At 46.9% G+C, this 13956-nt stretch overlaps 1 protein-coding gene across 1 annotated transcript in view; it reads left to right on the top strand.

Annotated features, from left to right (window-relative positions):
- LOC119572624 (RNA-binding protein Musashi homolog Rbp6-like) overlaps positions 1-13956 on the top strand; it is a gene marked incomplete at its 5' end in the record, with an annotated part of 56276 nt that overhangs the window by 18900 nt on the left and 23420 nt on the right. The window contains 1 exon segment of the mRNA XM_037919729.1: positions 10888-10972. Coding sequence (XP_037775657.1) covers positions 10888-10972 — 85 coding nt within the window.

Raw genomic sequence — 13956 nt, 5'->3', positions numbered from 1 at the left:
AGGGTGGAATTTCCCTTTCGTTGGGTAGGGCGCTTCACCCTTACGAGCGAGCGGCGGAGAGATAGAGAGAGATAGAGAGAGATAGAGAGAGATAGAGAGAGATAGAGAGAGATAGAGAGAGATAGAGAGAGATAGAGAAAGAAAGAGAAAGAAGAGAGAAGAGAGAAGAGAGAAAGAGAGAAAGAGAGAAAGAGAGAAAGAGAAGAAGAGAGAAAGAGAGAAAGAGAGAGAGAAGAGAGAGAGAGAGAGAGAAGAGAGAGAGAGAGGAGAGAGAGAGAGAGAGAGAGCGCCCCACGGCCCTCTGCTCCGCCGCGCCTTGGGGCATTTTGGCACCGGTGCCACGAGGCCTCAGGAACAGTGAGGATTTTGTGGATATTATTAAGGGGAGTCGCTTCTTCTCTGGCCCGCCCGCGCACGCCCATGTCTGCTGCGGGACATGGGCGTAGTTATGCGTAGGTGAAGGGGAAGGTACGGGGATGGGAGGGGAGGTAGGGTTAGAAAGGGGGGTTGCGTAGGGGAAGGTGGGGGGGGAAGGGTTAGAAGGGGGGAGGGGGAATTTGCTGGTAGAAGGGGGGATATTGTTTGTATCTGTCTGTCTTTTTTTATGTTTGTTAGTATGTGTACGCGCGGACATACGTATTAATAACCTTCCTTTGCGTCTATCTCCCTCCGCCGACGCGTCTCCTTCCGTTATCGGAACGGCGCACTTGGGCTAATTAAACAAAAAGGGGGGAAAAAAAAAAAAAAAAAAAAGGAAGATGCAATTCAATCATCTAATTACCCGCGCCGAGATAATTGTCATTGGGATAATCAAAGCGTAAACACGGCGGCCTTTGCGAATGGTGGCGCTGGTCCGTCGCTGACTTTAATCTGCGCGGAATATCACGCCATAATAGCTAAAAGATGCAAGACCATTTATGTGATGGAGGGGATGCCATCTCGATTCCCTCTCACTCCTCCTTCTGCTTCTTTCTCCTTCGTCCCTCTCTTTTCTCTTCCTGTTCTTTCCCCTCTTCCTTCTTGCCTCTCTCTTGCCTACTCTTTCCCTTTCTCTTGCCTCCTCCTTCCCTCCTCCTAAACTTCCCTCCCTCTCCCCTCTTCCCTCCCCTCCCCTCTTCCCTCCCCTCTTCCCTCCCTCTTCCCTCCCTCTTCCCTCCCTCTTCCCTCGCTGCAAGACGCGGTCCCAAAGATGTTAGTTTTATCCAACCTTGAGTGTCTTGTGTGTGAAGGCGAGGAAGTGTGTTGTTGTTGTTGTTGTTGTTGTTTTTTGGGTAGGGGTGAGGGGTATTTTCGTTGTTTTGTTAATTGTTTATTTACTTGTTTATGGATATGTTTATATTCTACTTTATCTTGTTTATTTATAGAGCTTTTTTTTCTTTTCTTTTTATTCTGACTTTTCTCTTTTTTTTTTTCTTTTACCTCATCTATTTATTTATGCTTCCTCCTTTTATTTATTCCCTTTGACTATTTACACCGCAAATGTTTATGCGTTTTGCTTTTATTTTCTATCTCTTGTTTTCATTCATGTTTTTCTATCCCTCTTACCTATGACATTCTTACCCTCACTATTTTTTATTTATTTTATTTATTGTGTTTATATATTAATTTTTTGTTTATTTCATTTTAATGTTTTTTTATTATTTTATGGCTATAATTAGTATTTGTATTTGTTTATTTCTGCTTTATATCGTTTATATATATTTATATATATATATATATATATATATATATATATATATGTATATATATATATATATATTTTTTTTATTTTTTATTTTTTTTTTTTTTTTTTTTTTTTTCTCTCTCCGCGCATCTTAATTAATCACGCAGCTTTCGTGGGCGGATTCGCGTGATGGGCGCCTGCGGATGGGCGGGAGTCTTAAGAGCTGAGGGTTATGCTTGTATTGCAGTTGGGGTTGGAGGGGGGTGAGGGGAGGAGGGAAGGGGAGGGAAGGGGGAGGGGATAGGGGTAGAGGTGAGGTAGGGGTGGAGGGCGGTAGGGTAGCGAGGATGGGGAAGGGTTGGGGAAAGAGGATGGTGGGGAAGGGATGGGAAGGAGGATAGGGGTGGGAAGGGAAGGGGAAAGGGAGAGGAAAGGAGGGGAAAGGGAAAGGAAAATGAAAAGGGAAAGGGGAAGGGGAAGGGGAGGGAAGAGGGTAGAGGAAGGGGAGGAGGGAAGGAAGGGATAGGTACTGTGTCGAGTTGCCAGTGCGCCATTAATCAAGTAGCGGTCGTTGTCAGCCATAATGAACGGGGCCGGTGTGACGCTGTGGTCTATTTTCGCCCCTGTGTCATCTATCAATTAGGACGAGGCTCGGCGAAATACGTAAATGAAGATTGGTTTATTGATGGTGCTGGGTTTGGCTAGATTGGGATCTTGGTGGCTGTGAATGCGCGCTTCTGTGTGCGTGTGCGTGTGCGTGTGTGTGTGTGCGTGTGTGTGTGCGTGTGCGTGTGTGTGCGTGTGTGTGTGTGGTGTGCGTGTGCGTGTGCGTGTGCGTGTGCGTGTGTGTGTGTGTGTGTGTTTTGTGTGTCTGTCTGTCTGTCTGTCTGTCTGTCTGTCTGTCTCGATGCTCATGTGTGCGCATCTGGTACGTGCATCTCGTCTCCTTAAGCATTTTTGTCTTTAGTCTCCCGTAAGCGGTCGGTATAGGCGCACGCGTGAAGAGCAACTCGCAAAATTGGCTGGTCGGAATATTTCGCGTCTCATCATTTTTGGCACGGAGGGCAAAAAGAAGAAAAAGAGAAAGAAAAAAAAAGAGAGAAAAGGAGGAGAAGAAAAAGAGGAAAACAACCAGATGGAAATACGAACCGCTCAGATAAATAAATCTCTCGAGATCCGCCCAGACGTGGTCCTTCTGTCCCCCGAGCGTAAGGTCGCCTTTCGCGTGCATTTCGTCCCGCATATTACTGTTGACATTGGCTGACGGTCAGAGGGGGCAGGAGAGGAGTCCAGGAGGGGACATGGGGGGGGAAGGGGGGTGTGCACTATATTTCAGATTAAAGAGTGGAAGTAGTTTACCTGCGAGGCGGGCCAGGTTGTACTTGAGCCGGGTGTACTTATATGTACCAGGTAGAAGAAGACTTAGTATTTACTTCGTCTACTCTCCGCTCTCAGTGCTGTCCTGCGCTCTCTGTGACCCTTCTACTTCCAACCGTCTAGCCCTCTCTCTCTCTCTCTCTCTCTCTCTCTCTCTCTCTCTCTCTCTCTCTCTCTCTCTCTCTCTCTCTCTCTCTCTCTCTCTCTCTCTCTCTCTCTCTCCTTTCCCTTTTCTGACATCCTCTTCTGTCATTCTTAATCTTGCCTCTGTTTCCATTTCCCTTTCTCCTTTCCCTCTCCTCTTCCATCACCTTTACCTCCTCTCTTCCTCCTTCTTTCTCTTCCTCTCCTCACTCTTCCCCCCCTCGTCATCCCTCTTCTTCTTCACCTCTTTCCCCTCTCACCATCACAGCCCTTCTCCCTTTTATCACTCCCTTCCTTTTATCACTCCCTTCCTTCCCCTCTCCTTTCCTCCCACTAACTCCCCCCTTCCCTTCCCCCACCACCATCACCCCTCCCTCTTTCCCCTTCTCCCTCATCCTTTCCCCTTCTCCCTCCTCCCTTTACCCCTCATCCTCTTCCCCCATTTTCCCCCTCCCCCTCATCCTCTTTTCCCCCTTTCCCCTCTCCCTCATTCTCTCCCCCTTCCCCCATTCCCCATCATCCTCCCCCTCTCCCCCTCTCCCCTCCCCGACGCAAATAACCTTGAGGAAAACCGTAAGGAGTCGGGGCGCGCGGCAGTTACGTCTTGGCGCACCTGTAAAACGTCCTAATTAAACGTGACGGCAAGAGTTGTCACGAGGGCGCGGGCGTGCGGGCGTGCGGGCGGGTGGGGGGGCTTGTGGGTGGATGGGGGTGGGGGTGGGGGAGATGTAACCTTGGCGGTGCGGGGGGTGGGGGTTATGGGCGTACTTCATTCGCTTGATGATGATGATGATGATGATGATGGTGATGGTGATGGTGATGGTGATGATGATGATGATGGTGATGGTGATGGTGATGGTGATGATGATGATGGTGATGATGAAGATGATGATGATGGTGATGATGATGATGATGATGATGATGGTGATGATGATGATGATGATGATGATGGTGATGATGATGAAGATGATGATGATGATGATGATGATGATGATGATGGTGATGATGATGATGATGATGATGATGGTGATGATGATGAAGATGATGATGATGATGATGGTGATGATGGTGATGGTGATGGTGATGATAGTGGGAATATTGTTCTCGGGTTTGGGATTATTATCATCATTATTATTATCATTATTATTATTATTATTATTATTATTGTTATTATTATTATTATTATTATCATCATTATCATTATCATTATTACTGATATCACTAGTACTATTACTATCACTATGACTATTTCATGAATTGTTATAGAAAGTTTGCTTCGTGTAGACTGGTCTGCTGTGAAACGTTTAAGGCATAGTTTGTCTCGAGATTATAAGGAAAAAAAAATTTTATTTATTTTCTTTGTTTATTTTGGCCAATCCCCCCCCCCCCGCGCTCACACATTATGTTGGCTGTCACCTTAACTAATGGAAGAAGCATCATCATCGTTATTTTTCTTTTTCTCCTTTCTTCGCTTCTCTCTTCTGTATCTCTCCTTTGTTAAAAATTCTTTCTAATTTACTCCCCCCCCCCATACTTTCTTTTGGATTTTTTTCTTCTTTCATTTCTCGTCTCTTCATCACTTCTTCCTTCGCGGAAGAGGAAGAGGAAGAGGGGCGGATAGGAGGAGGAGCAGGAGGAAAACAGGAGGATTTGGGGGAATGATAGATGGAAGGGGGGAGGGGAGGAGGAGGGGGGGGGGCTAGGACATAGCGGCTAGGAGATATAGAGGGAGGGGGGGTACACGTACACACACACACACACACACACACACACACACACAACACACAACACACACACACACACACACACACACACACACACACACACACACACACACACACACACACACACACACACACACACAGATAGGAAGTGACAGGGAATAGAGAGTGAAGGAGTTAGTGCCAATGTCAGTGAATAAGACGTTAGTGAGTAAGTGCCAGTGAGCGAGTAAAAGTGAGTAAGTGCCAGTGAATGAGTAAATGAGCGAGTAAGAATGAGTGAGTGCCAGTGAGCGAGTAGAAGTGAGTGAGTGAGTGCCAGTGAGTGAGTAAATGAGCGAGGAAAAGTGAGTGAGTGCCGGTGAGTGAGAGAGCGGGCATTGTCTCACCCGCCGGCATCCCGCGTGCCACAGGGCATCGCCAGCATCACTCATCTTAATGTAGTGGCACCGACCGTGAGGGATGTGAAGGAAGGCAAGTCTCAGGGGGATGTTTTTTTTTTTCCTTAGTTCATATCTCGCGTGGTTTCGTTGAAGGGAGGGAGGGAGAGAGGGAGGGAGAGAGAGAGAGAGAGAGAGGGAGAGAGAGAGGGAGGGAGGGAGAAAGTGACTGAGGAGAGGGAGAGAGAATGAGTGGGTGAGGGAGAGGGAGAGGGAAAGAGGGAGGAAAGGAAGGGAGAAAGGGTGAGAGTGAGGGAGGAAGGGAAAGACATGTATATATATTAATAATAAGAAGAATAAAAATGAAAATAAAAATAATTATAGTAAACGAAAGAATATACTATTATAATAGTAAAATAGAAAAAAAACATAAAATAAAACGGTATTAAAAGAAACACGCTTCAAGCACACCGAACCTCCGCTTCCTCTCGTGAGTGCTCGACGAGCCTCTTACACGAGCCTCTCTCCCTCCCTCCCTCCCCCAACCCTCCCCCCCCCAACCCTCTCCCTCCCTCCCCCAACCCTCTCCCCTCTCTCCCCTCCCTCTCTCCCCTCTCTCCCCCTCCCCCCTCCTCCCCTCGTGCGCCCCCTGGCCGGCGGAATAATGAAGGCGATTAGACAGATCGAAAATTCACCTCGGGAATATCGGCCGGGACGCCGCGCCAAGAAACCTCTGTCCTTTATTTATAGCGCGGGAGGGACGTGAATTCTGAGAGCTGTCACTTACGCTCTCCTCTCCCTGCTCCTGCTTCTTCTCCTCCTTCTTCTCCTTCTTCTTCTCCTTCTTCTTCTTTTTCTTTTTCTTTTTCTTGTTCTTGTTCTTGTTCTTTTTCTTTTTCTTTTTTTTTTTTTTTTTTTTCTTCTTCCTTTCTCTTCTCCCTCTTTTCGTTCTCTTCGTCCTTATTTTCTCCCTTCTTCCTTCCCTCCTTCTTTTTATTTTTAATCTTCTTCTTCTTCTTCTTCTATTTATTCCATTTTTATTGAATATTTTCGTTATCATTTATTCGTTAACAGGACTTTTCCCCCTTTTCCTTCCCTCCACTTTTCTCTTAAGTTGCTTCTTACCCAAGTTTTACTTATCTTCTTATCACCTTTCCTGTCTTCCTAACATCTATTTTCTTATCACCTCTTTCCACATTTTCCTCATTTCGTCTTTTTTTCGATTCCCCCCCCCCCCACTTCCAACTTCATCTTGATAATTTCCAATTTTCTTCATATAGAAAGGGTAAGAAAGAGAGAGATGAGGAGGACGAGGAAAGGAGGGGGGGGGGGGTAAAAAGAGGTGGAGGAGAGTGAGGAAGAGGGAGGGAGGAAGAGGAAGGGGGAGGCGAAGGAAAAGAGGAAGAGGGAGGAAGGGATAAGGGGAAGGGGAAGGAAGAGGAGGACGAAGGAAGAGGAAGAGGAAAAGGAAAAAAGAGTCAGGGTAAGGAAGGGGGAGAAGGGGCATGGAGGGGGGGGGGGAGGGGGAGGGGCATGGAGGGGGGGAGGGGGAGGGGGATGGAGGGGGGAGGGGGAGGGGCATGGAGGGGGGAGGGGGAGGGGCATGGAGGGGGGAGGGGAGGGGCATGGAGGGGGGGGGAGGGGGATCTTTATCAAATCTCCGAGCGGTTCGTAAGCTTACCGGCACAACAGCTGATTGATCGGACCACCGCGGCAAGTTTTAATTAAGCCACGGAGAGAGAGAGAGAACTTTGGAATGGGAATAGGGCGAGGGAGAGAGAGGAAGAAGGAAGGAGGAGGAGGAGGAAGGAGGAGGGAGGGAGGGAGGAAGAAGAAGGAAAGAGGAGGAAGAAAGAAGGAAGAGGAGGAGAAAGTAATTGGGGAAGTAGTGGAGAGTGAGAAAGAGAAAGAAAAGGAGGGAAGGATGGAAGTATCACCAAAACGAACTGTTTTTTCAGGCCTATGAAAAGCAGTTGCCGAAATGCGTCATGCACTAGGCCACCATCCTTAACCCTCCCCCACCCTACTCCCTTACCCCATAACCCCCCACCCCTTTCCCCTTCCTTATTCCCTACCCTCTTACCCCTTCCCTCAGCCCCTCCCCCCAGCACTCCTCCTTTCCCCTCCCTCATTCCTTCCCCCCTTCCCCCCTCCCACCTTCCCCCTTCCCCCCTCCCCTTCTCCCACCCTAAGAGAAGGCGGTCGCGGAGATAGCATCCCTCGACAAAGGCAGTAACAAGAAAAGTAATCACAACTATGGTCGTGATACATGGGATAAAAATCTCTAGATAGTCGACTTCGTAAATAAAGAGAGAGAGAGAGAGAGAGAGAGAGAGAGAGAGAGAGAGAGAGAGAGAGAGAGAGAGAGAGAGAGAGAGAGAGAGAGAGAGAGAGAGAGAGGTAAATAAAAAGAGAGAGAAAGAGTGAGACTGAGAGAGACGATTTGCATGAGCGTCTCCGTCGAGTGGGAAAAGTTGTACAGAAGTTGTACTGGCGTTCTGTACACTGTTTAGGGAGGATGGAATCTTGGATGAAGAAAGAAAATTGTAGATAAAATGCGAAGTTAAGTCAGGGTGTGATGGTATGTGCGTTTGAGGGGGACGGGGAGTGTGTGTGTGTGTGTGTGTGTGTGTGTGTGTGTGTGTGTGTGTGTGTGTGTGTGTGTGTGTGTGTGTGTGTGTGTGTGTGTGTGTGTGTGTGTGTGTGTGTGTCTGTAAGTTTGTCTGTATGTATATGCCAATGTGTATGTACCCGTATGTATGTCCACGTGTGGATATACCTGTGTGGATATGTACACGTGTTTGTGTATGGGAGAAGTTGGAATAACCGTAGAAATGCAAGACGTGCGTTGGCACTGACACTGGCACCGTTCGTGGTGTCGTTGGGCACTTTACCTTCGTCATGACGAGGTGCTTGTCAGTTTTAGGCCCGAATTTTGCGACAAATTGAACATTCTGACTTTTGTTTACTGCCCGTTCACCCCCCACCCCTTACCCCCCGCCCCATCCCCCTCATCCCCACATTCCCTCTGATACCCACTTTTTTCTCCCCAATTAAGGTTACCCTCCCCTCCGCCCCCCCCCTCTCCCTCCTCCTCCCCCTCCCCCACAACCCTTTCACTGTAAAATGAAAATAGAAGGAATGGGTAGGGGGGAGGGGAGGAGAAAGGGGGGGGGGAGGGGCGGAGGAGAAGAAAGTATCTTGTTAAGAACTTCACGAAGAAGAAGAAAAAGAAGAAGAAAAAAAAAGAGATGAAATAGCGTGGACGGATTAAAGATTAGAAAAGAAAGAGAAAATACGTGTTAATTAACGTTCATGAAGTGATCGTTGTTTCGAACGCCAAGGGAGAGGGTGGGGGTAGGGTTAGGAGAGGGGGAAGGGGGGGGTCGAAGGCAAACAAAAGACAGTGGATCTGGAAGGCGATTCGACCAGATTTAAAGGGAGTGAAAGGGACGGAAAAGTTGTTGGGATACGAAAAAAAGGGAGAATTCGTGATATATAAAAGGTATTGGATGATTCTTTAGGTAAATCGAAGAAAATAGAAGAAAAATTATACGATTGATAATGAAATTCTTGCGAAAAAAAAAAAGGGGAGAGATGGAGGTAAAGAAAAGAATAAATAAAAAAAAAAATCTAGAAGTAGTGTTGACGACTAGAAGATCTTTTTTTTGTATTTATTTATTTGTTTATTTGTTTCCTCAAATTGCTCTTGTGGGGAGAAAGGGAACTATGCATCTGTGTCCTTCTGTGACACGTCGGTTCAGACGGAAGTTTCTTAGTCGACGTGTGGAGCGGGAGAGAGAGTGGGAGGGAGAAGAAGAGAAAGATGGAGAAAGGGAGAGAGAGTGGGAGGGAGAAGAAGAGGAAGAGGGAGAAAGGGAGAGGGAAACTGAGAAGGAGTGGGAGAAGGGAGAGGGAAACTGAGAGGAGTGGGAGAGGGAGAGGAAGAGGGAATGGGAGAAAGGGGGAAAGAGGGAAAGAGAAAAAGGAAGAAAAGGAGGAAGGAGAGAGAAAGAGGAAGAAAAGGAGGAGTAGGGAAAGAGAAGGGGAGAGAGAGAGGAAAATAATGGAAGGGAATAAGAGTGAGAAATCGAAGGACGAAAGGAAGGAGGAAGATTTTTAAAGATAAGCAGAGGAATACATTTTTGAATTATATGTATATATATATATATATATATATATATATATATATATATATATATATATATATATATATATATATATATATATATATATATATATATCTTCCAGTCAGAGCAGTGGTTGTCATAAGCATTTATATATCTCACCACCTGGCTTAAATGCTCTTATGCAAATCTGCAAATGCAAGGCTCACAAATGCAAGGCGGCAATATGTGCAAGATGGCGGACCCGTGTTCCCTTGTAACTGCATGCTCGAGTACCCACAGAGCCGGAAGTTGTACCCGGGATACATGGGCGTACGTCCACCTGGCGAGGGGAACGTGAGGGGAACATGAGGGGAACTTGCTTATTGTGAACGTCTCCTGTGCCTCTTTCTCTCATTTTCTCTCTCTGCGTATTTCTTTTTTTTTTCTCTTTGTCTTCGTCTGTTTCCTTTTTTCTCTTTCTTTGGCTTTTCTTTGTTGTGTGTCTGTTTGTGTGTCTCTCTCTCTCTCTTTCTCTTTCTCTTTCTCTCTCTCTCTCTCTCTCTCTCTCTCTCTCTCTCTCTCTCTCTCTCTCTCTCTCTCTCTCTCTCTCTCTCTCTCTCTCTCTCTCTCTATCCCTCCCTATCTCTGTCTCCATTTTCCTTTCATCTTTCATCTATCCATGCGCGTTCTCGTACCCTTCGTATCATTCCGTTTATTGGGTAGGGTATTATTTACATATTTTTTTATTCCTCGGTTTTGGGCGAAAATAGTCCTATCCAACAACGGTCAGTAACTTCAAAAAAAAAAAAAATCGGGAATATTGGTTGTTAACTGAGCAGCGAGATGGAGAGGGAAATTTCGTTGCAACTTTTTTACGCCTGCACCCCCCCCCCCTTCTCTCTCTCCCTCTTTCATATTTCCCCTATGTCCTTATATTCTGTCTTCTTTTATATCCTTTCTACCCCTTTCGCATCCCCTCCTCTTCCCCTCATCTTGCATCGTCTTCCTCTTTTCATCTTCCATTACCTTATATTCCTCCCTTTTTACCCTAAGTCCGTGTGATTTAGTGAGTTTTTTTTTATTATTATTTTTTTAATGTTCTGATTATTGTTCTTGTTATTGTTTTGCTTAAGTTGATCGTTATTGGAAAATTATAAAAGTCAGTTTTAACTTGCTTCAGTTGTGTGGCATGTGTACTTTAGTGTGTGTGTGTGTGTGTGTGTGTGTGTGTGTGTGATATTTTTTTTTATGTTTGTGTGTTTGTTTCAAAACCAGTGTATACCGTGAGCGTGTCTGTTATGAGTGCCATTGTGAGTTGAGTCTTTGAGTGCCTGGGAGTGCCCGTTAGAGTGATAGCCTGCGAGTGCCAGTGCCAACCTGCGAGTGCCAGTCTCAGTGTGTTGTTGTGCGATTGCGTAAAGGCATCCGGACAGGTGCTTATAGAGTCCCTGGCCGAGCCGGCCCTTGATAACCTGGCGCTGCTGTACCCTCAGGTGGAGTGCAAGAAGGCCCAGCCGAAGGAAGTAATGCTGCCGACGAGTGTTGGTCGCGGACGAGGAGGCGGGCGCGGCGGCTACGGTGAGTTGGTGATGGTGTCCCCGGTGCCACCACTCGCCACCTACCGCTACGCGCCCTACTCCCTGCCTGCCGCCGCCGCCGCCGCTGCCGCGTCCAGTCAGTTGCCGCTGACCAGCCTGCCGCAGGTGACGCCCGCGTCCCTCGGCGGCCTGGCCTCGGTGGGCGCGGCCGCGGCCGCAGCGAGCGGTATGGTGTCGGGCCACTTGGCCACGGGCCTGCCTGGCTACGGCGCCATGTACGGGTTGGACGCGGGCGTGGGCGCCGCCAACGCTATGGACATGAGCGGCTGCAAGCGAGTGGCGTTCACCACGCAGCCGGCCACCACCACCACCACTAACTCTCTGGGCTACTCCGTGTCCAACCTGCTGGGCATGCAAGGCCTTACTGTGCCCACCTACCCGATCCCCGTGGGCCTGTGAGCGCCCACGCCCACGTCCGCCCGCGCCCGGGCCCCGGGGCGCCGCGGACCCTGGGAGTAGGCGCACAAGCAGCAGCAGCAGAACCATCTCCAGCAGCCGCCACGGCCAACGGGGCCCCCCAGCAATAATGATGATCGGCCGGGGGGGGCGAGCTGCACCGTGGCCGCCCGCGGGCAGGCCGCCGTGCAGGCCGCCCTCTCCCCCACCCTGTAGCGTGTAGCCTACCATAGCTGCCGAGCCAAGCTTGCGTGCGACCCAAACTTTACTTGGCTGGTGACCGCGCGGCCCCGGGTCAGGCCCCGCCCGCCCGGGTCAGGCCCCGCCCTCCCGGGTCAGGCCCCGCCCTCTTGGGGCCGCCCTCCCGGGGCCGCGCGGGGCGTCACGACATTCACTCTTTAGGCGGGGCTGGGACGGTCATGACCTCCTTCACTTTGTCGGGCTGTGAACTGTGCAAGGGTCCCCTGGGCACCTCACCAGGCTCTCCCCCTCCCCCCGCGGTATTGGTACCTGTCAGGCCAAAGATTACACCAAATAAATAGTGTAGGTGATCGCGCCCACCCATGGTCACAGCCGTGTACACAGCTTATGTTGCCCTAGTGTTGTATACATCATTATCTTAGTTTTTTTTCTAGTCACCGCTTATCACCTTTTTTATTTTTTCTTTGCTAGTCTTCATAAATAACATTATTCAGTATTGCGTAGTTTCCCGTACTAACCAAGTAAAGTTTGAATTGCACACGAGTTGGTGTTGAGGAGAGAAGTCTCTTTACTGTATTGTTGCCACCCATCGCATGTCGGGAGCGCCTGGTTCTACTTTGGACCTTCTGCTACAAGGCCGTAAGGGCTAAGGTCCTCCCGGCGACTTACTTCACGTGGCAATGTTTATAATTACCTTATATGGGAAGGCTGGACGTTGTTCTCTACCTTTTTTTTCCATTTTTTTTTTCTTTTTGTTCTTTAAAAAAGGTCGTTGCTATGTGGTTGAACTACCCAACTCTACCCACCTGGGTCAGGATGTCTTAGGGCTTTCTCTGTATTAGTTTTTTGTGCAAGTAAATAATGACAGCGTATATTATTCAAATGATTTCCAATATTATTATTCACTTCTTTCCAATGTCTATGCAATACTTATGAAAGGTTAAATATTCACTTTAATGTCAAGCTTAGATGTCTTGTCTTCCCTTCGTTGTCAAGTGCAGTGGTGAAGTTCTTGTGAAGTACATCATACTTAAGTGATAAGAAGCAATGCTACTATAATAATAATAATGAAGTGATACTGCTGTATTGATGTAAATAGGTTATAGCGCTGTTCTGCTCTCCTGTCTCATACGGGGTACTGGCAATAACCACGGCCTAAGTCGATGCTTGTACCGGGGTCCAAGTGCGGGCCAACCCACCACGAACCCCAGGCTCTTTGCGAACTTGCCCCAACTTTGATGGATATATATATGTATATGTATATATATATATATATATATATATATATATATATATATATATATATATATATATATATATATATATATATATATATATATATTATTATAAAGATGTATGTGTGTGGTTTGTATATATATTTATATATATATAAAGAATGTGTATGTATATATGTATACCTGCGCGCACGGTAGAGGTACTTAATTAACTCAGCCCCGAGAGGTGGCGACTCGCACGTGGCCCCTGGTACTCACCCCTACTTACGCCTCTGGTACTTCATATTACGCCATGTACTTACGTGGACCAAGTGACTTACGTAAGAGTACAGTACTTACTAGGCCACAGTACTTACGTAGCCACTTACATGTGCTGCATAAAAAGGTTTGGATACCAGTATAGGAGACGTATAATTTTACCTGCGTACACTTAACCCCTTAAGTGGTCAAAGGGAGAGGGATTTGAAAAAAAACAAACAAAAAAAAACAAAAAAACAAAAACAAACCCTTCGAAGGCTGGTGTCTGGCCGCGTAAGGAAGAATCTCCTCCCAGGCCACGTCAAGGTGTTAACATGGTGATAGTGTATGATAGTGTGAACATATTTCATGCTGTGTTGCAAATGTTTTTTTTTCTGTACACTCACATTGTCTTCTATATGTTGTTTTTCTTTCTTTTTATTCTTCTTTTTCTTGTTCCTCTTATTTTTTTTAATTACTTTTTATTATTATTATTTATTTTGTGTTTCGCTTGGCTATATAACCGCGCCCCCCTCCATAGTTGTAACGCAGATGTAGAGGATGATTGTAGACTAGCGAACGCTCTGTATATTTACCCAAACTTGTGGTAATTCCTCTTCCACGTCTTTTTGATTTTGTTTGGAGACTATTTTTCTTGACATACTGTAGGTGAGGGCGGCGCCTAAGCCCTTCACTACTGTTGTATTATTGAGGAGTCTGTAGTTAGAGATAATATATTACAAGTGTCCTTTGAAGCGTATAAACATTTTTATCGTAGTTTTTAATATGAATTTTGAGTATATATGACAAAAAAAATAAATAAATACAAGACAGAGTAATAAATGATGAGTAGAATTTTGAGCATCAAAAGCGACCGGCTTCATCCCTCGAGAAG

Source organism: Penaeus monodon, chromosome 4, assembly GCF_015228065.2.
Source record: "Penaeus monodon isolate SGIC_2016 chromosome 4, NSTDA_Pmon_1, whole genome shotgun sequence".
In the NCBI taxonomy this organism is placed as follows: Eukaryota; Metazoa; Arthropoda; class Malacostraca; order Decapoda; family Penaeidae; genus Penaeus; species Penaeus monodon.
This window is presented reverse-complemented; position numbering and strand designations above follow the sequence as displayed.